At 37.5% G+C, this 27,998-nt stretch overlaps 1 protein-coding gene across 1 annotated transcript; it reads left to right on the top strand.

The window, feature by feature from the left end:
- On the top strand, positions 15,208 to 27,241 carry LOC109228634 (long chain acyl-CoA synthetase 8). The gene is made up of 12 exons (XM_019393792.1): positions 15,208 to 15,321; positions 16,478 to 17,085; positions 17,179 to 17,259; positions 17,361 to 17,621; positions 18,144 to 18,275; positions 18,369 to 18,542; positions 18,662 to 18,891; positions 19,065 to 19,182; positions 24,894 to 25,025; positions 25,114 to 25,248; positions 25,577 to 25,783; positions 26,691 to 27,241. Exons 2-12 carry the CDS (start codon positions 16,537 to 16,539, stop codon positions 26,853 to 26,855), a joined length of 2,184 nt encoding a protein of 727 aa, XP_019249337.1. The 5' UTR covers positions 15,208 to 15,321; positions 16,478 to 16,536; the 3' UTR covers positions 26,856 to 27,241.

Below are 27,998 nucleotides of genomic sequence, written 5' to 3'. Positions count from 1 at the left end.
GAAATTCCTGCCAACAACAGTCTTTTAAGAAAGTCTAGGCAAGCTGATACTTGGCTCGAGCCTCTGATTGGCCCCATTGAGAAGGCTAAACTTGAAAGCCATAGTAATATAACCCTCATGAATGATATAGTTCATGCGACTTTGAAGGTATTTTATGGTCTTTTATTTTATTAAGACTTTTGACTTCGGGAGTCCTAACCTTGCCTCTTTTTTTTTCTATTTGTGTAGGCCAATCTTATCGGTACTGAACTAATGACCCGAATCTCTCTTTTGGAAAAACTGGCTCGTTACTTGGAAAAGACTGCTCATGATGCAGAAGAAGCTGCCCGTGGTTCTCAATTGGAGGCAAACAATTGGAAGGGCCAGTTTGAAAGTGTACAAATCGATATGGAGAACTTGGAACAGAGGAAAAATACCTTGGAGAAACAAGTTCAAACACTAACCTCCGAGTTGGAGATGATAACTTCAAGCCAAACTAAGAAGGAAAAAAGACGCCGTGAATCTTCCTTTTCGGAACAGCTGTCCAAGGTCAACGAGAAAAATAGGGCTCTAAAGACTTTATCAGAAAGAAATGCATGCGGGGGAGCTAGCACAAAACCTTTCACGGGTACAAGAAGAACTGCGAGTTTTTGTAGATAAGGTTCATGCTCTAGAGAATTCTCATACCACCCTTCAATCATCTTATAGTTCTATCTAGCTAAAAACGAAGAACTTAAGAATGAAGTTGCTGCTTGGGAGAGAGATTATGAACTTCTTGAAGAGTCAACCAATGTTGAGGTGAGCTGGACCTTTTTAAAATCTCGTCATGATACCTTGGTAGAAATGGGCCAAGAAAATTTCAACCTGGAGTCTGAATTAGCCAAGGTGAACGAGGCTATTGAACGAGCACAACAACCATAAGATTTTTTATCTCTCGAGGCTGGAGCTCCTGTGACTGAAACTCCTTTGGCTGAGTCTCCCGCAGTTGAAGTCCCCGTGACTGTTGAAATTGCCACGAGTGTCACACCTTCCTCAAGTTCATCCGTGCCTCTTGCTGCTGGTCAAGTTGAAACTTCATCTATTGATACTCCAATGGTTGAAAATCAACCTGCTTCTGTCGGCGATGCTGTTCCAGTTGAGCCCGCTGATGATCCTTCTTCAGTCCTTTCCTCTTAGTGACAAATGAATTTACATCTGTTTTTCTTTTAAATTTCCTTTTTGCAGGTATCTATTTGGAAAAGTTTGTTTAAAGTTCTTGGACTCATTTGAAAGTTTTTGTAATCAAACCCTTGGCTATCACTTGAGGGTTGATTTTTTTAATACAAGTCCCCAAGTCTTGTCATGGAGCATTTTGTATAAACAATTCGATGACTAAGTTTATACTTAGTCTTTAGTTTTAAATATTAGGAAGCTTTTATTATCATTGAACTTCCGTCTGTTCTATCCTTGCCTTTTTATTTTCAAGGACTTAAAGGATAGTCTGCATTTTTGTTCTTTAAAAAATGCTTCTGTTAATCCCATGACTAAATAACATGAGTTTTATAAAAGAGGGCCCTTTTATATTGTGACACTTAATGAAGAAGATGTCTCAGCTTCATAATGGTGTTATCATACGATAAAAGAAATAGGAACACACATGTTTTTTGCAATAACTTTGACAAGTTTTTATTTTTGAACTTTGACAAGTTTTGAGTAATACATTACATGTATTTGAATTACATCTATAACTTTTTTGCAACTGTTTTCCTTGTAACAGATTTATACAAAAGAAGAACAATAGATATGGGGTTTTTCCTTATAACCCGTTTTAGTACATAGTCCTTTTAGCTTCAGAACATTAGGAAGAGCTTGAGAGATGACTCCATTGTTCTTATGGGAAAGAATACTATGATGAATGCTGGGAAGAATACTATGATGAATGCCATGACTTCATAACTTTCACTCCGTACTTGATTCTTCTAGGCTTGATTTTCCAAATCTTCTTTGCCTTTTTGATACACGTGACTGTATATATTATGTAGTCCCCCAAGTGTTTGAGTGTTGAAGTATGAAGCCTCGAGCACTTGGTAATTTCCTTCACCTGGTCCTTTTCCTGAAAAGGAAATACATACGGGACTCGGGGGTGCGATTATAGATGAAGACTGCTTAACCCGTGTATACTTCTAACAGAATAATTGTAACCTTGGGCTAGGAATTTTAGTTTATTCCATTTTGCCTTACAGGTCGTGACTCATCATTTAGTACGGGTTAGCGTCTTGCCTATCATCTAAAATCGTTAGTAAAATTCTAACAATTCAAAAAATATAATTTAACATGGTGATACCTCTTCAAATGAACTGCATTCCAATGTGAAGGAAGCACCTTCCCGTCCATTGTTTCCAACTCGTATGCTCCTTTTCCTGCAATATCTCGAACTCTGTAGGGTCCTTCCCAGGTTGGACTTAGTTTACCCGCATTGGCTGCCTTTGTAGATTGAAAAACCTTTTTAAGCACGAAGTCCCCAATTTTGAAGTACCTCAGCCGTGCTTTCCTGTTGTAATATCGTTCGATCACTTGTTTTTGTGCTACCATTCTTATTAATGCGGCTTCTCTCTTGCCTTCCAGTAAATCCAAATTGACCCGCATCTCTTCATCATTAGCCTCTTGTGTTGCTTGTCTCTCCTATTTCAACTGGGATTAATGCTTTAGCTCCATAATCAAATTGTTGATTATGACTTTGTTCGTTGATTCTGCTTGCCCGTTGCCTACTGGGTGATACGGTGTAGATGTGATCCTTTTAATTTGCCAACTCTCAAAAAACTCTGTGACTTGAGCTCCGATAAATTGAGGGCCATTGTCGCATACAATCTCCTTTGGTACACCAAATCGGCAGATGATATTACGCCAAATGAAGTCCTTCACCTCCTTTTCTCGTACCTGTTTAAATGCTCCTGCCTCTACCCATTTAGTGAAATAATCAGTAAGTACGAGCAAAAATTTCACATGTCCTTTTGCTTGTGGTAATGGACCCACGATATCCATGCCCCACTTCATGAATGGCCATGGTGCTATGACCGGATGTAACAATTCCGCAGGTCTATGCATGTTGTTACCGTATCTTTGACATTTATCACATTTAGCTACGAAACTTTTCGCTTCTTCTTCCATTTTAGGCCAGTAATACCCTGCTCTAATCAAGGTTCTCACTAGTGATCTTCCTCCTGCGTGATTCCCGCAATGCCCCTCATGTATTTCCCTCATTACATACTCCGTTTGAGAAGGTCCGAGGCATCTTGCTAAGGGACCACCGAACATCTTACGATAAAGATTCCCCTGTTTTAAACAGTAACGAGCAGCCTTTTTTCGAAGTGCATGCGCTTGTTTCTTGTCATCAGGGACGATACCATACTGTAAAAAAACAACAATTTCGTTTCTCCAATCCCAAGTTAAATTATTAAAATTTACCTTATTCTTATCAGGTTCGAGAACTGAATGAAATAAATGTATAACTGAAGCATTTGCATTATTTGCCACATCATCTGCGGATGCGAGATTAGCTAAGGCATCTGCTTCAACATTTTCATCCCTTGATATTTGTATGACCTTCCAAGTTTGGAATTGCTTTATCAGTTCCCGTACCTTTTCCAAGTACTGTTGCATCCTTGCTTCCCTAGCTGTGTAAGTCCCCATCATTTGATTAACCACGAGTTGCGAGTCACTTTTGATCACTACTTGATTTATACCAAGTTCTCGTGCCAATTCTAGACCTGCAATCACAGCTTCATACTCCGCTTCATTGTTAGTTACGGAATGACATTTAATAGCTTGCCTAATAGTTTCACCCGTAGGTGGTACTAAAACAATTCCTAATCCTGCACCTTTTACGTTAGATGAGCCATCAGTAAATAAGGTCCATGTTCCTGGATTAGCCCCATTAAGTACTTGTACTTCTTTTTCTGCTTCTAGTTGCATCGCTTGGCTAAAGTCAGCCACGAAATCAGCTAATATCTGGGATTTTATTGCTGTTCTAGGTAGGTACGTGATTTCATATTCACTTAGCTCTATGGCCCATTTAGCTAACCTCCCTGATAATTCATGTTTATGCTATGTATTACGTAGGGGGTATGCAATCACTACAACAATGGGATGACATTGAAAATATGGTCTTAACTTCCTAGATGCCATGATTAGAGCAAGTGCTAGTTTTTCCAATTGTGGATACCGTGTCTCTGCATCTAACAACCATTTACTAACATAATATATAGGAGATTGTTTACCCTGCTCTTCTCGAACCAAAACCGCGCTTACCGCAACTTCTGAAACAGCAAAGTAGACGAAAAGTTTCTCCCCAGCCTTTGGTTTTTCTAGCAAAGGTGGATTTGACAAGTATGTTTTCAAATCCCTAAGCGCTTGTTGACACTCCTCATCCCATTCAAAATGATCCTGCTTCTTAAGAGCCGAGAAGAATTTGAAACATTTTTCCGATGATTTAGAAATGAACCTTCCCAAAGCTGCGATTCTCCCTGTTAGTCTTTGAACCTCTTTTATGTTTGAAAGTATATCAGGGATTTCTTCAATGGCTTTAATCTATGCAGGATTCACTTCAATACCACGGTTAGAAACAAGAAAACCTAAAAACTTACCTGATGCCACACCAAATGCACATTTTTCTGGATTCAACTTCATATTATATTTTCGTAAAATTTTAAACGTATCAGACAGGTGCGATATATGATCTTCTGAATGTTGAGTCTTAACTAGCATATCATCTATATATACCTCCATGGTTTTACCTAAATGTTCTTGAAACATTTGGGTGACTAACCTCTGATAGGTTGCACCTGCATTCTTAAGACTAAAGGGCATTACCTTATAACAATAAGTCCCCCTGTCTGTTATAAAAGAAGTTTTTTCTTCATCTCCTGGATCCATCTTCATTTGATTATAGCCTGAATATGCATCTAAAAAACTTAATAGCTCATGCCCTGCAGTAGCATCAATTAACTGATCTATGTGCGGTAAAGGAAAGGAATCTTTTGGACAGGCTTTATTAAGGTCTGTGTAATCTACACAGACTCGCCACTTACCGTTCTTCTTAGGAACCACAACAATATTAGCTAACCAGTTAGGATATTTTACCTCACGAATTGAACCAATTTTTAGCAATTTTTGAACTTCCTCTTGAATCACCTTATTCTTGAAAGTTCCTTGCTTTCTTTTCTTTTGCTTGACGGGAGGATATGATGGATCTTCATTCAATTTATGAGTCATGACTTCCAGTGGTATCCCTGTCATGTCAGAATGGGACCAAGCAAAACAATCTGCATTAGCTTTTAAAAATTCAATCAATTTACGTTTTACCTCCGGGCTAAGGTTAGCTCCTATGTATACTTTTCTCTCGGGCCAATGTATAAATAACACCACGGCCTCTAGCTCTTCTATCGTTGTTTTGATGTTCTCGTTCTCCTCCGGTTCTTGAATGGTATCAGGTCTTGAATCCACATCCGTTTGCTTTTGTTCAGGTGAAGTTGACGTCGTGTTTCCCTCACCTAAATTCTGTAATTGCTATTTGTCTTCGCCCTTAATAGTTGAATCTGCAACAGAATTGATGCTTCTAGATGTTTGTTGATCGCCTCTGATTTGGCGTATTCCCCATGGACATGGAAATTTAATAACTTGATGTAAGGTTGAAGGAACAACATCCATGTCATGAATCCATGGCCTCTCAAGAATCATATTGTAAGCCATTTCCATATCTACGACTTGAAATTTGGTATCTTTAACGACGCCTTCTGCGAATGTAGTAAGTATTGCTTCCCCCTTCGTTACAACACTAGAGTTGTCAAATCCCAACAAAGTATGTGCTTTTGGAATCAATTTATCCTCCGCTTGCATCTCGCGCAATACTCGTATTAAAATAATATTTACAGAACTACCTGGATCAACCAAAACTCGTTTCACGTTAGTGTCATGTACAAGTAAAGATATTACCAGTGCGTCGTTATGCGGAGTTAAGAGTCCCTCAGCGTCTGCGTTGTTGAATATAATATTCTCCTCTTCCAGTATATGTGAGGCCGCTTCCCATGGGTAATTGTTACTTTTGAAACCTTTTTATATGATACATCGTTGATCTCTTTACCCCCACTTATAACGTTGACAGTTCTCTTGGGTGAAGGTGGTTTTGGAGGCTCTTGCCTGCTCTTCATGTATGCTTGTTTACCTTTCTCACTGAATAACTCAGTGAGATACCCTTGTTTTAGCAAATGATCAACTTCACCTTGCAGAAACCTGCAATCTGCTGTTTTATGCCCGTGATCATTATGAAATTCACACCAATGATCAGGGTTTCGTCTATTCGGATTCGATCGCATTTCCTTTGGCCATCGTACCTTATCTCCTATGCTTCTTAAAACAGCCACGAGTTCAGAGGTACTTACGTTGAAGTTGTAACCACCGAACCTTGCCTTTAGACTTCCATCATCGTCTCGTGACCCGCGTGTGTTCCGATCATTCTCGAACCTCGATGAGGAGCCTGATTCCCTGTTTCTAGGTTTGTGATCGTACCTTTGATTATCTTGCCTTGATCGCGAGTCTTTTCCCGCAGGTCCCATGTATAGCTCGTACCTGTTTTTACCGGATCTCTTTTCATTTTCCACACGCCTTGAGCTTACCTTTTCTTCTGTTTTATGTCGTAAAATAATGTCTTCTTCAATCCTCATATTTGTACTGTATCTGTTGTAGACATCATTCCACGTTGTTGCTGGGAATTCTCGAAGGCTTTCTTTGAGTCGCCTCGTGGCTTCTGAACTCTTCTCATTTAAATTACTAGCGAAGGCTATGGCCGCCCAATTGTTAGGTACTCGTGGCAGCATCATTCTTTCCCGTTGAAATCTATCTACGAACTCTCTAAGCAACTCTGAATCTCCTTGCTTGATTTTGAAGATGTCTTCCATTCTTTTCTCAACTTTTTGAGCTCCCGAGTGTGCTTTGATAAATAAATTTGCAAGCTCAGCAAACGAATTTATAGAATTTTCAGGTAAAAGAGAATACCATGTTAAGGCCCATTTTGTGAGTGTTTCACCGAATTTCTTGACCAAGACCGATTCAATCTCTTGCTTAGTCAAATCTTTGCCCTTGACACCTGTTGTGAATGCAGCAACGTGATCTCGTGGATCTGATGTACCATCGTACTTTGGAATATCAGGCATCTTAAACTTCTTTGGAATTGGGAGGGGGGGCAACACTTGGCTTCCATAGTTGTTGAGATTATTTATCTATATCTACTCCCTTGATCACGGGCGGTACTCCGGGTATTTGTTCTATGCGTTCATTTTGCTCCTTAAGCTGTTTCTGCAAGGTTAGTACTAGATTTTGTAAATCAGAATTAACTGGATTACCTGGGTCTCCCTCTTGTGTTTCACTAGGGGTTCCACAGCTGCCTGAATTAACCAATCCAGAACGAGGATTCTCCAAAGTATTGTTGTTTGGAGTAGATGTGGGTGGAGCAACAGGTAATTGGCTAACAAAAGCCTGAAGAGCTTTATTGACTTGAGAGGCAATAAGTTTTTGCAAAGCCTCATTCATGGTTTCAGCATTTTCGAATTGAGCCTATCCATCTGTGTGAGATCCATCAGGAGTGCCTTCACGAGACCATCGCGGGGAACCTCGTGGAGAGCCTTGTGGAGAGCCTCGTGGAGAGTCTCCTGAAGTTGTTGGATTGTTTGAATTTCTGGGTTTCCTTGAGTGTTGTCATTGTTGTTTGACATGATTGATGCAATCAAGAAAATCAGGTTGAGGTATAATTGATTATCAGATTCCCGGTAACGGAACCAATTTGTTTAACCAAAAAATAGATTTTTAGTCAAAGTTAGAAATTAGAAGAATCGGGTTACTGATAATCGAAAAAGTAAATAAAGAAAGAAATTTTAGAATAGCCGAGTATGAAAGCTGGTAAATCAGAGTATATTTTCAATAGTCACTTGTCCTTCCAGTGATTACATATTCTTCCTTTTATAGGTCCATTTGGGAATCTTTGGGGATGCACGTTATGCCTAAGCCATAATGAGGTTATTATGAGTGATTAATGATATTAAATGCTACGTTACATAATCATTACAATGAATGTATATATTCCTTAACGGCTCCAGCATTTAGTACATTTTAAATGCCGTATTTGCATCTTTTTCTTTAGCCAGGTTCATTCTTCTCATTGCTCGTATGTAAATAAGCTTAAACAGGAATGGGGCGCTGAGCCTCTCGTCTCGTGCCTCTTTCTACCCGTACCTGTTTGTAACTCTTGAACCGTGGCAAATCATAACTCATTATCCATTCCACATGTCAGGACACGTCATCATATATATATGAATACAAATTTTCCCCAATACAATAAGCAACGAGTAAAAATTCCGCATTAAATTCAGGACATTGTAGTACTAATCTACCGTATACCGGAACCTTTGAGTGAAGCATTAATTGATTATATCAATACAGTCTCACCTTCTGTATAATATCCCTATACAATAACAATAACTACAACAATACATATTCAATATAGTTTTACAAATTGGGTCTAGAAAGAATATTGTGTATGCAACCTTACCCCTACCTTATACAGGCAAAGGCTATTTTTGACATGCAATAACATCCTCATATAATAATATTTTATTATAAAAGTTTGGAAAGTAACCTTTTAAGTTATATTTTACACCTCTATAATATCTTTTTACCTACAACAATTATAATTATCTTTTATAACAAGTATGCTTTTGTGTAAATTTATCCTTCTATAATAGTCTTGCATGTACAATCTTTGAGATTACCATTAATAAGTCTAGAGATTTGGCCAAATATTTTAAAATTTTAATGTACGATTTTAATGAAGAATATTATTGTTAGTACATACTTTCATAATTAAGAATTTCATTCAGTTCCATTAAAAATATGCTTGCATTTTTTTTATGCCATTGTACAAAAGTTTGTATTATGTATAATGTCTAATATTTGAATATCTGCACATATTTTTTGATGAAAGTTTGACACAAATCTTTATTAATTCAAGCATTATATCGTCATTAAAATATTAGAATCTACAAATAAGCTACAATTATAAAGCTCTTCTATCAATTTAGAAAGAATTTTAATTTTCAAGCAGCTTTGAAATGTGTGCCTCAAAGTTTAAATCTTTGTATATTTAGTTATGAATGTATAATAATGTATTAGCTTTATCTAATATTTAATTATTATAGTATACATATCTTTTGGTTTTAAATTCGAATAGTTTTCTTATCTTTTATATGTATCGTTAAAGAAAAAAAAAATTGGATAGTTAATGCCCATAACAATCAAAATATATATTTAAATGTCGAATATCAATAATCAATATAGGTGTATAACCGTTATTTACTATAACTACAAAAAGATATACCGAATAACATACGAGATTAATATAAAGATGTTTGATTGTAATCAAAATTAAACGACAAGACAGTTTGATTTGAACGAATCAAAACTTGACAACTTCAAGAAATTTAAATTTGAAATCCATTCCACGTTGCAAAATTAAATATGCAATTATTATTTTTTAATTCGTCATGACTTACGTTTTTGCAAGACAGGGTTAGTTGTTGAATTTCTGATAGGAGAACAGAGGGAACCTTCTCTTTCTAGGAGCCCGTTTGGGCATAAGAATTTTTTTTTTCAATTTTTTTATTTTTAAAATCAACATTTGTTCATAAAATTTTTAATTTTCATTTGAAGATGCATTTTGGAACTTTTTAAAAATTCGAAAAGCTCTAAAAAGCTAATTTTCAAAATTTTCACTCAAATCAATCACAAAACTTCAAAAACAACCCAAAATTATATTCATGTCCAAACATAACTCTAATTTTCAAATACCATTTTCATTGAATTTTTTTTTCCACTTTTTTTGAAATTTTACAATTCTTATGTCCAAACGCCCACCAGATCTGGCAGCCAAAACGGTGTCATAGGGGCAATTCCGATTACCAAACGGTTTTGTTCCATTAATTAATTCCAACAACAGATGTGTATGCCAAAATGAAAGAATGACGGCCACGTGGCCCAATTTATTGCCTGAAATAAATTCGGGTACGGGACTTCTAGCTGGTGTCAGTACCTTATTCCCCTGCTTTTAAGAATTGTCAAATTGGCATCAATTTCCAAGGATTTTGGATTTTTCGTATTTAATATTAATGATCCGACTAATTTGAATTCGCTTTACATAAGTTTATTTTTAAAAAAAATCACTCTCTATCATAATTTTTTTTCTAAAATACATGTTAAATCATAAGATCATGTACAGGGGCTGGTACTTGTCCAGTGTCGAAAGATCAAGAAAGTTGGTGACATGACAACAGGGGAATCGACGATCGAAGCCTCGGTGAATAGTGGCCATAATTATAACAGTCCTAAAATAGCGAAATATCATGTCGGATAAGTTCTTATTCTCACAAAAGGCGTAATAATTTGGGCACTATTCTGAAACATTTAGTCAAGGGCGAATAAATTATAGATATCCATTCCACTTCAGCCTAACTTTGGTAGTTATATTTGTTCTGATCAGGGGCGGACCTATGTTTACCAGAATCCGTTAGTTTCGGCAAAAAGACTATATATATGTGGGTGAAATTACAAGTAGTTACAGTTGAAAAATAAGATGAAGAAAAATAAATAAATATTCTTCAGGCTGAGGCGCAGATATCTCGCTCTCTTTAAGGAGATTCAAGCCCACTGCGGTAGCATCTTCACCGGTCCAGCAGTAATACTCTTGACTTGTCCCCTCCAAGATACAACAGCCCGACAACGTCGTATGACTCGAACAAACTCTGGAGAAGTTGTTGAGTCCAAAGCTCCACCAAAATAAACACTTTCCTTCAACAAAAAATAATATTCTTTTCTGTAAAGAATAAGTTGTAGACTTAGATTTTCTCCTTCTCATAACTCTCTTTTTCACTACACCAACTTCACTTTCCCATACATACTACCATATTTTTTTCATCTACAACACAAGGAAGAAACACCACTATTTATAGGTGGTAAATTTCTTTCATGAAATAAATAACAAAGTAGTGGCATAATAAAGTTATAGAACATGGTTGGTGGTTACAAAATTTATTCTTTAGTGGGTAATTAGTGGTAGATCATGTCAGTAGTGGTTTCATGAGTTACACCAAAGTAATGATCACTTTCTTGCCAATTTATAACCACTATCTCACATGAAATAATGCACTTTAATATTATAATTTTAATATTAAAATGCACTAACACCAACAATATACTCCATATACAATCAAGCCTCTCTATAACAACGTCGTTTGTTTCGAAATTTTTTGGCTTTTTTATCGAATGGATGTTATACACCTATAACAACATTTGATGTTTAAATATTTTTTGGCTGTTATAGATAATACTTATCCAAAAATTAATTATATTTTTAATATTACATATAAAAGATAAGAAAATTCTTCAAATTTAAAATCTCAGAAGATATGCATATTTCACTAGGTATATATTGAATAAAGTTAATGCATTATTAATAAATTCATTAATTAAACGTACAAAGATTTAAACTCTAAGGCACACATTTTAAACCTACTAGGAAAATAAATTCTTTCAAGATTGATAGAAGAACTTTGTAATTGTAGCTGTTTTTTAGATTTTATTCTCTTTCACGGATATAATGCTTGAGTTGACGAAAATTCGTGTCTAAATTTTCAGCAAAAATGTATCTAGTAAAAAATATATCATGCGCAAATCTTCAAATCTTGTGTCTTATGCAAGATAGAAACTTTGTTCAATGGAAAAGATTGTGTGCATATTGTTAGAATTGTTATTAGTAATCTTAGAGATTCTATATAGTTGTTATAGAGGGATAATTTTACAAAGAGCGTTCTGCTATAAATATGGTTGTTGTTGTTATAGAGGGGTAAAATATAAGTAGATAAAAAGCTTTTATAGAGAGGTAAAATATAATTTAAAAAATCGATAATAAAAAAAATTTAATTTTTATAGTGAATAATTGTTATACATAGATGCTGTTATAGATATGTCTGATTGTATATCTATATGTACTACGAGGACCCCTTAAATATTTTATGCGCCCCCTAAAATCACAAAATTTGGATAGAGGAGCTGATTTGTAGAAGAGGTTAAGTACCTACACTTGCTTGATGACCCAAGTCCGAATCTTATAACTTGTACATTTTTATTTTATTTTTCCCCGTGATATTCTCCGAACCTACTCCATTATATTCGAGGGCTCTTGGCTCCTGCTCCCTAACCTTCATTTGTCACTTTAATCAAAGCTTCTTTTCTATTTTTAAATAATTTCTAAGTGCGGAGTAAATTTATTTGTTTTCATTTAGAAAATTAAAGTACTCCATTTTCGTTGTTAAAGCATTAGCACTAGTAACGCGGTTGCAGATCAATTGCTTTACGAAAGCAAAAGTATTGCACTGACTGCCCTTTGACTACGTCCTTAAATGAACATAAGGCCACATACTTTTTATTTCTCTCACTTTCTTCCCCGAATTTTCCTCAACAGGCATTGCCACGGTCCTACTTTTGAAATTAAGCTGTAGGTAATTTACTTTATTCAATTACACGATGCAGTTAGTTCCAACCGTTTAGCACAATGGTTGACATTTTTAATCCTTAAGTATGAAGCTCTTGACCAATTGCAAGTTCGACTTTCAAGATAGACTTAATTTTCTTTTAATATTTGTCCAAGTGATACATTTTCTATCACAAATTTTTGTTGATACATTTTCTATCACATATTTGTTCTCTTAGATTAACCTTTATATAATAATTTATTAGAAGATAATACAATTTTTATTTTATTGTTTTTTTTTAAATTTTGTTTGTTATGCTATTATGCAAAAGCCAAAGCTACTATTGCATAATATTGTACCAGCACCAAGGGTTGTGGTAAGGTGATAAAATAAGCGGATTATATTATCTACGGGTTCGGAACCCATTAGCTTTTACTTTAATTTTATATTTGTATTAAGAAATTTATTAAATACAACAACAACAACAACAACAATATACCCAGTATTATCCCACTCTGTGGGGTCTAGGGAGGGTAGTGTGTACGCAGACCTTACCCCTACCTTGTGAGGTTAGAGAGGCTGTTTCCAATAGACCATCGGCTCAAGAAAGCATAAGCACCGCCTTAATGGAAATATAGACACGAAGGGACAGTACCAAAAAGCCATATAAAAGCATAATAAAAACAACAAGATAGTAAGGTGATCAACAATGAAAGAAAATAACGGTTAGTCATCAAAATCTACTACCAACAGAAAGCGAAACCGCGTGCCAATACTACTGTTATGAGCACTCTAGACTACCTACTCTACTACCCTAATCCTCGACCTCCATACCTTTCTATCAAGGGTCATATCCCCAGTGAGCTGAAGCTGCGCCATGTCTTGCCTAATCACCTCTTCCCACCTCTTCTTTGGCCTAATGTCAACCTCTCACACCTTCTCACCGGGGAATCTGTTCTCCTCCTCTTCACATGACCAAACCACCTAAGTCGCACTTCCCGCATCTTGTCCTCAATAGGGGCCACACACACCTTATCGCGAATAACCTCATTTATGATCCTATCTAACCTTGTGTGCCCGCACATCCATCTCAACATCTTCATCTCTGCTACCTTCATCTTCCGGACATGAGCGATCTTGACTGACCAACACTCTGCCCCATACTCTGCAGAACTTACCCTTAAGTTTCGGTGGCACATTCTTGTCACACAAAACACCGGAAGCGAGTCTCTATTCCATCCATCCCGCCCCAATACGATGTGTGACATCTTCATCAATCTCCCCATACCCCTGAATAATAGACCCAAGGTACTTAAAACTACCTCTCCTATGGATGACTTGCGAGTCCAGCCTCACCTCACATTCCCCTCCTCGAGTCACGCCATTGAACTTACACTCCAAGTGTTATATCTTGGTTCTGCTCAACTTGAAACCTTTAGATTCCAAGGTCTACCTCCATACCTATAATTGTGCGTTTACACTGTCTCGCGTCTCGTCAATAAATACAATATCATCTGCAAATAGCATGCACCACGGCACCTCCCCTTGGATGTGGCGCGTCAGTACGTCCATCGTCAGAGCAAACAAAAAAGGGTTGAGTGTCGACCCCTGATGCAACCCCATCATAACCGAAAAATGGTTCGAGTCCCCACCGACTGTCCTCACTCGGGTCTTTACTCCATCATACATGTCCTTAATCAACCTAACGTAGACAACAGGTACACCTCTAGCCTCCAAACATCTCCACAAGAATCTCCCTTGGAACTTTATCGTACGCCTTTTCTAAGTCAATGAACACCATATGTAAGTCCTTCTTTCTCTCCCTATACTGCTTCATCAATATCAAGATAGATGGCTTCTGTTGTCGAACGCCCCAGCATAAACCCAAACTGGTTCTCAAAAATAGACACACTCATCCTCACCCTTAGCTCTACCATTCTCTTCCAGACTTTCATAGTATGGCTAAGCAGCTTGATACCCCGATAGTTATTGCAATTTTTGATATCACAAATCCATTGATTAAATAGAATCTTATATTTTTAGCCGCTCTAAAAAGTAATACTCCAACTGATAAAATGTATATATTTTTTTATTTACGTGTATTATAACACATACTCGATCCGTTTACTTTTAGTTGTGCACTTTTGACTTTACACGCTCCTTATATATTTTACCATATAACCCCTAATAACGATAGCATTTCAAAAAGTCTCAAGAAATAATTTGGGGAATGAGTAGTAAATAATAAGGGTAAAACAGAAAAGGAATTGTGTTACTCTTAATTTGTTAAAATGCAAGTAAAAGTGAAAATGTATTTTTGGTGTAGTGGACAAATAAAATTGAACGGAGGGAGTAATATATCTTTTATGTACTTTTTGGTTAGCAAATACAATAATTTCGATCGATCGACCAATTTTTTATTTTGTCCTTAATTAAAACAAGTTATGAGTTCGATAACAAGTCCAAAACTCGTAACCTCACTCCGCCTTTGGATGGTAAGCACTTTCACCCTTATTCTAGAAGTCTCGAGTTGGAGCTACGAGAATAAAGTCACCTAGAGAACTTTCATTGATGTTCAGGGGTTTGAATTTCAAAGTATAAAAAATTACTGGCCCTATAGAGCAAATACAGGAATAGTTTGCTTGCAATCTACACTATATATAATTCAACGCCTGCGGATTGGCATACGTTGTTCTGGAAAGTTGACGCTCATTGCATGACTGAGCCTTTTTCTCACCAACATAAGTGAGTTTCACTCGAACTTCCCCAATCCATAACACGTTCCCTCTAGGTAACTCTCTGCTTAATTTTTCCAATTTCACTATTTAATAGTACAATAATTTGATAAGTTCGATCTAGATCGCATGATTTTGAGCTCTACAATTTGCTGATTGTTTTCATTTCAGTGAATTGATTTATCCACTTGTAACTTTTGAGCTGTTTATTTTCACAAGTAATGATTTGTTCCTTTTTTTTTTTCTTTTCTATATTTGTGATTGGATTTAAGCTATATATAGTGATTGTTCTTTTGTATATTCGTGATTGGATTTAGCTAATACAGTGGTTGTGTAAAGATGTTTTACACTGTCAGGTCATCTACTCGTTCTTATAATTCGATAATTTCATTTATTTGATTGTTAAATAATCTAGTTAAGGTCAGCCCTATTTGCGGGGTTCTGGAAAGGGCTTGACCACATTGGGTCTGATGTATGCAGCCTTACCTTGCATGATTTATTTTTTGTATGTGATTATTAAATAACCAATATTGTAAAAAAATCTTTATACTGTCTGCATATAAAATGTTACCACATTTGAGTGTTTTTTATTGTTGTTACCGGGTTAGAGTTGAGAAAATTTCAATATTCCCCCGTGATTTATTTTTTCGTCTGAGTACGTAGTATTTTTGGGATTCTCAATGGTGAAATATTCAGGGACAATGCAGACGGTTGAGGGATTATTTAGTGTTAATGGGTGGTCAATATGGGCAATGGTGTTTGGACTTTTCATTTTCAAACATGTCTTGTTTGCTTCTAGAAACTGAAAAGCATAGTTTGTACATGATTTTTCTCTAATAACATCCAGAGGGCTAAGATTAATGAGTTAGAGGCTGAGGATTCAGTGTTGTGATACTGTGTTTTGGGCCATTATTTTGGGGAGTTCTCTCCATTTGTAAGTTCCCTTTTTTGCATTTCCTAGTATTCGTGGTGATTATATTATAGATCTCGATTTGTGATATGAGAATCTTTTCTCGCATCTATGGGTTCAAGTCTTTGGCCATTCCTTTCGTGTATACTTTAGGGCAAAGGATGCCATATTCATTCCATTATTAGGTTTAGGTTCAGGGGCACTCCTTTCTTGGCCTTTCGTTGGCCGAATGCCTTGTTAATTTTATCCTATGTTGTGTTCAGATTAAAGTCAATATTACTGATCTATGTATCACGTCGTAGGTATCAGTTTGTTCTGTTAAGAAGTCACTTCAGAAACATAGAACTGTGTGGCATATAAGATGGAAGATTCTGAGGGAAGTAACCCATATATGAGTACACTGGAGAGATTGGCCAGCAATGATTATATCTCCAACTTCAAAAGTTACGGGCCGTCTGGGGTCGCTGGTGCAGTTATTATTGCCATTATTATACCAATATTACTGTCCATGGTACTAATGGGGAAGAAAAAGGGGAAACAGAGAGGAGTTCCGGTTCAAGTTGGTGGTGAGGCAGGTCTTGCAATGCGCAATGCTAAGTCAGCCGGATTAGTTGAAGTTCCTTGGGAAGGGGCTACAACTGTGGCAGCTCTATTTGAGCAGTCTTGTAAAAAATATTCTAGTGAACGCTGTCTTGGAACTAGAAAACTAGTTAGCAGGGACTTTGTATCTGCAAGTGATGGAAGGAAGTTTGAGAAACTTCACTTGGGGGAGTATCAGTGGGAGAGTTATGGACAAGTATTTGATCGTGCTTGCAACTTTGCCTCTGGTCTTGTTAAGTTGGGTCATGATGTGGAGACTCGTGCTGCTATCTTTGCAGAAAGTCGTGCGGAGTGGCTCATTGCCTTTCAGGTATTCAAGTAGTATGCTAAACCAGTCCCTTATCTCTGTGTTCTTAATTACCGCGAGATCCAACAGTTTTCATGATCAAATTATTTTATTCAGGGATGCTTCCGGCAGAACATTACTGTTGTTACCATTTATGCTTCTTTGGGCGATGATGCACTTATATATTCACTCAATGAGGTGGGGAAGCTTTATTTTTTAGTCTATGTATGCATTGTTTCTTCATCTATTCGAGGCGTCATATGACGTGATGATTTGAATTCATCTGTGGCCATTGACAGACTCAAGCATCTACGTTGATATGTGATGCCAAGCAACTGAAAAAGTTGGCTGCTGTTAGTTCTAGCCTGGAAACCATCAAGAATGTCATCTATTTTGAGGACGAGACAGTGACAGATTCCACAAATATTGGCAGCTGGAGGGTGTCATCTTTCTCAGAAATTGAAAATCTGGGTAAAAATGGTTCTATTCAGCCAAGACTGCCTGTCAAGAAAGATACTGCTGTGATCATGTATACCAGTGGCAGTACAGGCTTACCTAAGGTTTGACCCCACTTTCTATTAATTCATTTTTTCCGATGTGAATGCAAGGAAAAAAAATATAGCCGTTGAGTATGCTTTTAGATGGTTCTTGTGGGATGTTTCTTATAGCTTCCCTAGTGGCTGAAACATTCTTGTTATTTAAGTGTTAAGATAACTTAAGCTGATAATAAACTTATGGGATTGTGAATCCGTTTAGCTTGGTGATCAATGCACTGAAAATTTGTTAATTCAAAAAGTTATCCAGGATGAGATGTCATCAGATCCAAGACATAAAGAGAAAGAAAAACAGAGTACTTTGATTTTGGCTTTCTGTAACTTATCGACAATCATAGTCTAGATTGCACTGTACCTTCCTCGATGTCTATCCCTCCACTGATGCTTGTTGTCTATTTTACTTTTGGCTTAAACCAACTGGCTTATTGTATATTTTATCCTTTTCATTAAGAAAAGGAGTACTGCTCTTAACTTATCCAAAAAAAAGGGAGTACTGCTCTTAATTATTCTCTTATCTATGTCCTATAGGGTGTTATGATAACTCATGGCAACATTGTAGCCACTGCAGCTGGTGTTATGAGTGTGATTCCAAAAATTGGAAGCAGTGATGTCTATTTGGCTTACCTCCCTTTAGCTCACGTCTTTGAGTTGGCTGCTGAGGTAATTCCTTAGGAGTTTATCTTTAATTTGCTTCATTGTGTTTTACCTATAAAATGAAGATTAGTGCAGTTCTAAGTGATTCTTGTTCTGCAGACTGTAATGCTGACTGCAGGTGCTTCTATTGGTTATGGCTCAGCTCTCACATTGACAGATACTTCTAACAAAATCAAGAAGGGGACCCAGGGAGATGCTACAGCTTTAAAGCCTACTTTAATGGCAGCAGTTCCAGCCATTCTGGATCGTGTTAGGGATGGTGTTATGAAGAAGGTTATCACAGTACCTTCCATTCTTAAGATCTCAATGAGAAAAAGCATACTTAGTTTAGTTTAGAGCTTCAAAAGATTCAATGGGGACTAACCTTTTGTTTATATTTTTCGTGACTCTAGGTTGAGGAGAAGGGAGGTTCTGCTAAGAAACTTTTCAACATTGCCTTTAACCGTCGATTGGCTGCTATCGAAGGTAGCTGGTTTGGAGCTTGGGGTCTAGAGAAACAAATATGGGATATAGTTATATTTAAAAAGGTAAGGGCAGTGCTTGGAGGAGATATTCGTTTCATGCTTTGCGGTGGTGCTCCTCTGTCAGGAGATACTCAAAGATTTATCAACATCTGTATGGGGTAATTCTTCTCACTCCTAATGATGGTCTGTATATTTTCTGAATATGTTCTACATGCTTGCAAAGATAAGTTTGCTTTCTTTTTAGCTCAATAACTGCTCTTAGTATGGCCGTATGTTTTTCCAAATGTGGCAAGTCTTTTTAACTTTAGAAATTTGATAACACTTACTGCAGAGCTCCTATTGGTCAAGGGTATGGACTGACGGAGACATTTGCTGGAGCTGCTTTCTCTGAGTGGGATGATCCTTCTGTTGGGCGTGTTGGTCCACCTCTTCCTTGTAGCTACATAAAGGTACGGTTACTTTGTTGTCACTAATCGATTTGAGAGCACCAGCTGCATTCAGTCATTTATGAAAAATCTTTGTGAAACTATGTTAGGTAATTGTTTTGAATAGATACTACTTGGGAAGTCTTGCAGCAAAAAAAAAAACCTTAATATGTCATTTTAACTTCATCTGTTAGTTTCTACCTTTTCCTTCTGTTTATATTGCTTGACAATCCTAAAATCTTCCCAGGTTTTTAATGATGCCATACTTTTGGTGTGCTTTTACCATAAGAATTTGAAGATAATTTTATAAATCTTCGCCAAATTTGTGGCAAAATAACCTGTGCTTTGATCTACAACTTCATAGTCATCTGTGGAGAAGAGAAAAAAGAAACTGCTAATAAGCCATACAAAAAAAGTTAGTGATTTAGAAATGTATAAGACATATTTCTGTTTCTTAACCTCCTTATTTTTATTTTTCTCTTCTTCCTCAACTTATGATTTTTCTGAGAAACAACAAACCAGACAAGGAAAAGGCATAACAAGGGAGAAAAACCAGGAGAAACTAAAGAGGACATTGCTATTGCTGCCTTTCCATACACCAAACGGTACATGTTTCTGTAAAATACTCCACTTCGCTAGCACGCACCAGCGTAAATATCCCACTACAATTGTCACGACCCCAAACCACCCCGGTCGTGATGGCGCCTATCGTAGTACTAGGCCAGCCGATTCGACATTTATAACATAAAAGGTCTTTTTCTTGGTTCATTTACTAATCAGATGTTATCACAAATCTTTCGTTTAAACATTTCAAAACAAGCGGAAACAAATATGCAAAACATCAAACACTGCCCGATCGCGGTGTCACTAGTCATGAGCCACTAAAATACAATCTGATACTGTCTACTCAATACAAGATGAGTATGATAAAAACAAATACTAAAGATAGGAAGGAGAAAGGCAGGGCTGCGGACGCCATGCAGCTACCTTGCTAACTCCGGAAATGATCGGAAAGAAGAAACAACTCTCACTCGGATGCTCTGGCACCTGGATCTGCACACAAGGTGCAGGGAGTAACGTGAGTACGCCAACTCAGTAAGTAACAATTATAAATAAAGGCCGAGTGCAGTGACGAGCATTTAAAATCATATACATATCATAACATAAAAACCTTAGTGGAAAATAACAAGATCAAATAAGTAATTAAATTCTGAACATCTAGTAAAAACTCCAGTTTCAATGAAAGTCGTTAAAACATTTGTTCAACATTTTCAATAGAGGCTCAGTATAAAGAAGAGTGAAAACAGTATTTTTTATAAAACAAGCCCCTCGGGCAAAGTATCACTCATATATATAGCCCCTCGGGCAAGCCTCTCAGTCACTCGTGACTCAACTCTCATCAGTCAACACTCACACTCAGCATTCACGCTCAATAGATATCCTATAATAACCGCTGCGTCGTGCAGCCCGATCCATAAATATATAGTCGACCGCGCTCACTGGGGGTGTGCAGAATCCGGAGGGGCTCCTACAGCCCAAGCGCTATATCGCTGCGGCGGCCCGATCTAACATATCACTGCGGCGTGCAGCCCGATCCAACATATCCTCACAATCCGGCCCTCGGCCTCACTCACTCATCAACCTCACAAGCCACTCGGGCATTTCAGTACAAACTCAGGGAACTCAGCCCAAAACAACTCTCATATATTAAAAATAGAGTGATGAACAAGATTAAACAATAAACAGGTATAAACCATGACTGAGGATAATGCTTTCTATCAAAAACAATGTGACGATAACAGTAAAATACCCCTGAGGGTCCAAACAGTAGGGCACAAGGTCCCAAACATGGCATTCAGCCCAAGTTAACAGAAGCATTTCTAAAACACATAGATATCATATAGAGTTTATCAAAATATGCAACTCTACAGTTGCCACGGGACGGACCAAGTCACAATCCCTACAGGTGCACGCCCGTCACCTAGCATGTGCGTCACCTCATTTATCAAGATAGTACAAAATTCCGGGGTTTCATACCCTCAGGTCTAGATTTACAATCGTTACTTACCTCAAACCGGACGAAAATCTACTCCGCGATACCCTTGCCGCTCGACTCGGCCTCAAATCGCCCCGAATCTATCTAAAATCAGAATCATATCATCAATACATGCTAAGGGAACAAAGCCCACGCGAAAATTATCATAATAAATCAAAATTCCCGAAATTGGCCAAACCCAACCCCCAGGCCACGTCTCGGAATCCGATAAAAATCACAACACTGAACACTAGAATCCTTACCTCTCAGGAGTCTATACATACCAAAATCATCAAAATCGGACCTCAAATGGCCCCTCAAATCCCCAATTTAAACTCTCCAATTTCAAGCCCTAATCTCCCAATTTTTTCCCTAATTTTCCCACTAATATCATGATTAAACAATGAAATAATCGCCATAAACACAAGATACAAGGCCCAAGTAGCTTACCTCACTGAAAACACTTGATTCCCTCTTGAAATCACAGCCCCCAAGCTCCAACTCGTCCAAAAATGGTGAAGAAAATGGCAGAAATTCGTGAAGATGGTCTTTTATACTTTGTGCCCAGCGATTTCGCACCTGCGGCCAATAATTCGCTTCCGCGGACCGCTTCTGCGGTCAAATCAAGCGCATCTGCGTTTTTCACTTAAATTCCCAAGACCGCATCTGCGCCCAGGCACCGTACCTGCGGTCCCGCAGATGCGCCCAACGCACCGCACCTGCGGTTCTTCTCCTGATGACCAAATCCCGCATCTGCGGTCTACATGTCGCATCTGCGACCTCGCACCTGCAGTCCCCAATCCGCAGGTGCGGAAATGACAGAAGCAGCAAAAATCAGCAGCATCAACTTAATGCAAATCCTTCCGTCAAGGCGTCAACCACCCAAATCCATCCCGAGGCCCTCGGGACTTCAACCAAACATACCAACAAGTCACATATCATCATTCAAACTTATACCAACCTTCGGAACACTCAAAACAACATCGAAACACCAACTCACCCTCGGATTCAAGCCTAAGGATTTCCAAACTTCCGAATTCCGCAAACGATGCAAAAACCTATCAAACCTCATCCGAATGACCTGAAATTTTGCACACCCATCACAAATGACACAACGGACCTACTCCAATTTCCGGAATTCCATTCCGACCCCGATATCAAGATTTCCACTGCCGACCGGAAAACTCCAAATTTTCAATTTCGTCAATTCAAGCCTAATTCTACCAAGGACCTCCAAATTGCATTCCGAATACGCTCCTAAGTCCAAAATCACCTAACGAAGCTATCCGAACCATTAGAATTCACATCCGAGACCTTCTACACATAAGTCAACATCCGGTTGATTTTTTCAACTTAAGCTCCTAAATTAGAGACTAAGTGTCTCATTCCACTCCAAGACCACTTCGAACACAGAACAACCAACACGATATGATGAAATATAGCTTAACAACACAATAAGAAACAGAAATGGGGAAAGCGGGGGCTGTAACTCATGAAACGACCGGCCGGGTCGTTATAACAATCATCCCAACTGTCGACTTTGCAAAGAACATCCCTTGAACCACTGTGTCCTAAAGCTTTGCCCACTCCCTCCATCCGAAGTTTTGAAATACATCAACTTTTTGTTGCCTTCTGAGTTCGGATCATTTTCCTAGGCTACCTTTAGTGCCTTCAGCCTATTACTATCTTTCCTGAGACAGCAGTACTACTAACCCATGTGATACTGAAAAGGTTATCTATTTAGTACTCGTATGATGCTGAAAATGTTAGCTATTTAGTAGTCGCTCTGTCCTTATTTATATAACAATGTTTTTATATTAAAACAACCAATAATGTTGACACTAGTTCACTATTAATCTAAGTTGCTCCGACACGGCAATTTAGGTGCCGCACCCGTGTCGACACGACACTAGTATGGGTGTGGGTATGGGATCCGTACCTGATCTGGTCAAATAATTTTGGGTACTTTGACCACGACGGACGGAAAAATTAAAGACGAGATACAATTTGATTCCCGAAATCTGAACCAAAACTGGGGTAAATTTGAAGAAAATAACATACCTTATCTAGGAAATCAATCCTTTACTTATCTACAACTTGAGAATAAAAATTATCCATACTTTACCAGCTATACGTAAGTATTCCATAAAATTTCTCATAATTTAGAGATATTTTTATATTTTTTTGAATTATTTTTAGCAGGATCCTTGCACCCGTATATGTACTAGGATCCGTTTCCCCGAATCTTAGAATTAACATCTTGAAGGATCCGACCTCTAGATCCGCACCCATGTCGGACACCTGCACCCGTGTCCGAGCAACTTAGCTATTAATACTATTATTCATACAATTTTCACAAGCTTCAAGATTCAAGTTAACTTAACTGTTTAGATTTAAACTCCATCAACCTAACTTCTCAGCCATTACTTTAATTTTTAATCAGTATTTGGGAATACAAAAGTCAAAATAATATTCTACTCTTATAATCGATGAAGTGGCGGCTTATATATTGGAGGGATGGAGTATTTTAGTTCTTCTGCAGTACCTTCTTGGTTCTGATTGTTGATGCTTGATAGAACTACCTCAGCTTGTCAGAAACAAAACCAGGAAAAAAGTACTCCATGAGTTTAGCTCTTTTTTTCAGCGTAACTAAAAGCTAAACTGATTAGCGCCGTGTTTTCATGGTTGATAAGTTGAATCTGGAACCCAACTTAAACTGGTCGACCACTCTGAAATGGCTTAATTTAGGGTCCTTACAAGGTTATTAAATTACTTTCCACTAGGCCCCTGGGAGAGGGTCATTGCGTGTTGGATAATTGTTCAATAGAGGAAATCTAGGTTTGCTTTTGACAACTAGGCACGGATGGGAGCGTTGGCTGCTTTTCCATGAACATGGGATAGTGGTTCCATTGGCTCTTCATGGGAGCTATATATTTCACAATAAAGCTGAGTTTTCGTGCTACCTTTATATTAAGATCGTATCGACTAGTTTTAGATAGTGGCCAATTTCAAAGCTTTGCCTCTACTTTTCCTGTTTGTTGTATTTATATACTATAAATACACATCAGCTCTGACAATGCACTGCATTAACGTGGAACCTAATGTGGCAGTTAAGAAATTTCTGTGAAGTTCAAATTTGGGCCATTTTCTCATATCAATATGCGCTGTATATAGTTTTTTTGGTACTCTGTTGGAAGAATTTTGGAACGTCTTAAAAAATCAATTTAGTCTTAGTTGTTTGGGGGGAAAATATATTCTCATGTTCCAAGTAAGATCTTATGCATAGTTGTTCCAAGAACTTAATTAACACATGCACTTGGCTTTTGTTAGATGGTTAAGGCATATACTTTGGCAGTCCTTCCAATGTCGTTGAATCTTCGGATGCCTTATAGTTTATAAGATCGGCTATTGCTTTCACACAGTTTCTCCGAAAATTTGCTTTCAATGAAGTTTCAAGTTTCAAATGTTGTCAGAGTGTTTTCCTGTCTGGAGACTTATGTGGTAGCCTATTAAAGGGAAATAGACCGATGGATAAAACTAGTTTCAATCATACATTATAGCTAGAAAGTGATAGTGGCTGTTCCCATTTCTGTATTTTCTTTCCTGATGCTGGTTTACTTGCTAAATACAAAGGAGTTAGCTGTTTTTGGTGGTACTGCATGTGGGTTTCTTACTTGAAGCCTTGTGTTAAACCATGCAGCTTGTTACTTGGGAAGAAGGAGGTTACACAATAGCTGACAAGCCTATGCCTCGGGGAGAAGTAGTTGTTGGTGGGTGCAGCATTACTGCTGGTTACTTCAACAATGAGGCCAAAACCAATGAGGTTTATAAGGTAGTTTTGACTTGTGAGATTTTGCTTATACAAATAGAGGAATTATGTATGTTGCAAAATTTATACGCTGCTAATATCTCTAATACAGGTCGATGAGAGAGGCATGCGCTGGTTCTACACTGGTGACATTGGAAGGTTTCATCCTGATGGATGCCTTGAAATTATTGATAGAAAGAAAGATATTGTTAAGCTTCAGCACGGGGAGTATATCTCACTTGGAAAGGTATTCACAATTTCTTTTATTCACATGGAATCTAATGTTTCCCTTAGTAGCATAACCAGTTCCTAGTAGATTCGTCGCTTCATCCTATGATTGGATATGATATTAGAGTTTTGGTGTGTAACTTAGCCTTCTTCCGTTCATGATCATGAAACTGTACAATACGTGGCAGAAGCGGAGACGAAAAACACGTATCATACATGGGCCTTTTCTTTTTCTGTTATTTTGGGCTCTTAATGAGTTTCTGGTTCCCGTATATCTCCTCCTATTTATTTTATCCTTAGGTCTTGATTTTGGGCAATAACCAGATAAATTGATGCTCAACTCACAGGTTGAGGCAGCACTTCTATCAAGCAATTATGTGGAGAGCATAATGGTTTATGCGGACCCCTTCCACAATTATTGTGTAGCTTTAGTTGTCCCTTCACGCCAGGTGCTTGAGAAATGGGCCCAGGAAAATGGCATCCAGCACAAAGATTTTTCCGAACTGTGCGACAAAGGAGAAGCAGTCAACGAGATCAAGCAATCGCTTTCAAAGGTTCGTTTCCTTTCCATGGAATCAATTTGTAATCACTGTAATGTATTAATTTGGAGAAAGTATTGGCCTTTCTTTATTCTGAAAATGCATTATGTATGATAAATGAATGTTATGCTGACTGTGGATAACATGAAAGGAATATGATGACACAATTCGGCGAAGTTTTGAAATGCTAAAAAAAACAAAACACGTTTCCTCCAAATTATGGTGCTAGTCTCAAAGTCCCTTCCCCATCGCTTCCGAGTAAAATGATGAATAGTATAGTAGAATCAATTGCTAACTTTAAAAGGAATCCAAATGTGTGTATATGTTAAAAAGAACAGAAAAGCGGGAAGAGAATCCAAGAAAATAACAAGAAAGAAAAAACTTATAGAAAACATAAAAAAGAAATAGAAAAGTAAATGTTTTAACTTAAACAAAAAGAAAGAAATAACCGACCTTTACCACCTCTTGCCTCTCCCTTACTAACCATATTCCAGCCATTACTGATTACCATTTCAGCCCTGACAAGTAACCCAGAGTTCAGACCCTGCCACAATGGCTCACCTTGCCTTCCCCTCTATGGAATTAAATTCCCCTGGTTTGGTTGGGATGATATTCCATCTCTCAGAAGTAAAAATTATCCTTGCTCTTGTTTCCGTAGAATATCCAGGGTTCACAAGCTAATTAAGAAGTTAAGGTTACCAGCCTCTGCTGCTGATCTATTCTGGGCTGTGCAAATAATGAGTGAAATTTTTCTCCCAACAGCAGTTTACCTCTGTTCTCATGTAAGTAATAAGGTGTGTGTATATGTGTGTGAGAGAGAGTCTCTTATTGAGCAGGGTGAAACGGGGTGAATGGATGTCTATGTCAAAATTATTTTCCTCGTATATTGGAAGTTTTGGTTTTATAAATGACTGATATGCAGGTAGCAAAAGCTGCAAAATTGGACAAGTTTGAGCTTCCTGCAAAGATCAAGTTAATACCAGAGTCTTGGACTCCCGAGTCTGGATTGGTTACTGCAGCTCTGAAATTGAAGCGAGAACCCCTGAAGGCTCGATATAAGAATGAGCTAGAAAAGATGTATCAGTGAATGATTTTTAATTCCCTGCCAAGTGATGCTCCATTTTGCAGATTTATATATCTGTTGGCAGTTAAACAATGGTCCTTTCCAAGATAAGCACAAGTTTTCCTGTTGAAGCGCAATTACTCGTCTCATTTTGCTGTTGTATTAATGTCAAAGCTACTTATGCATCTTGTCCATATGCTTGTTCCTTTAAGGAATGAGGTATACTGGATTTTGTACTAAGCGTAAAAAGGCAAAACTCACCAGATTCAATTTTGCGGCAGGAAAGCTTGATAAAGTTATTTGTTGTATTGAGCTTCAGGTAAATGAAAATCTGTTCCCTCTATCAGTTAGAGGTATACACTAGACTCTTTGATTGTTAATCATATCTCAAATAGAAGCAAATTTAGTTATTTGCTTGCATTCTCTCTAGTATTTCTTAGTGTAGGACCATCTAAAATCATTTTAATTAACCTCTAATTTACTTTTCCCCCTCTCTAATATATCCATTTAAACTTGGAGGTTAAACAAATAGATCGATTTTTTCCTTGGAACCAATTTAAACGTTGATCATGAAATGTGCATCTAGGCTTGTTTTTCCTTGTTCCATCTTAAATCATCTTGTGTTTTTCCCATGAAACAGAGTAGGACGTATTCGATCTTTTTGTCTTTTATAATAAAGTGTTTTGCGGCTCTTTAAATTGTTTGGTATTAATTTTCTTTTTGATTTTGATTAGAGTAATCTACACGATACGCCCACTAGAAATGCTAGTTAACTTCACATACCTTTGAAATATTTATTTTACCTTGTATACTTACTTTATAAAAGTTTATTATTTTTAAACTTTTAATATCATTATATGCCATTAAATAAATTCCACCTTTTAAGGAACTAAATTATCTCTCGCTCCAACTTATTCCCTTAAAACACTCCATCATCCCACGTTTTAAGGATTGAATATTATACATGTTCACCAAAAAGTTCAAACCCAGGTAGTTTCTCTATGAAGTCCTCATAATCTTGTTCTTCTCTTTCATCTATGTAATCAAAAGAAAAAAAGAAGTGAAAATGTTCTAATTAGGAATATAGTATGTCAACTAAATAAAGTATTAGAATATGCTATTCAAACCAATAAACCACAATATCCCAATGAAAAATACAATATTCAA

Source organism: Nicotiana attenuata, chromosome 7 (genome assembly GCF_001879085.1).
Source record: "Nicotiana attenuata strain UT chromosome 7, NIATTr2, whole genome shotgun sequence".
NCBI classification, from domain to species: domain Eukaryota; kingdom Viridiplantae; phylum Streptophyta; class Magnoliopsida; order Solanales; family Solanaceae; genus Nicotiana; species Nicotiana attenuata.
The sequence above is the reverse complement of the archived record's forward strand: the minus strand, read 5'-3'. Positions and strand labels throughout refer to the sequence as shown.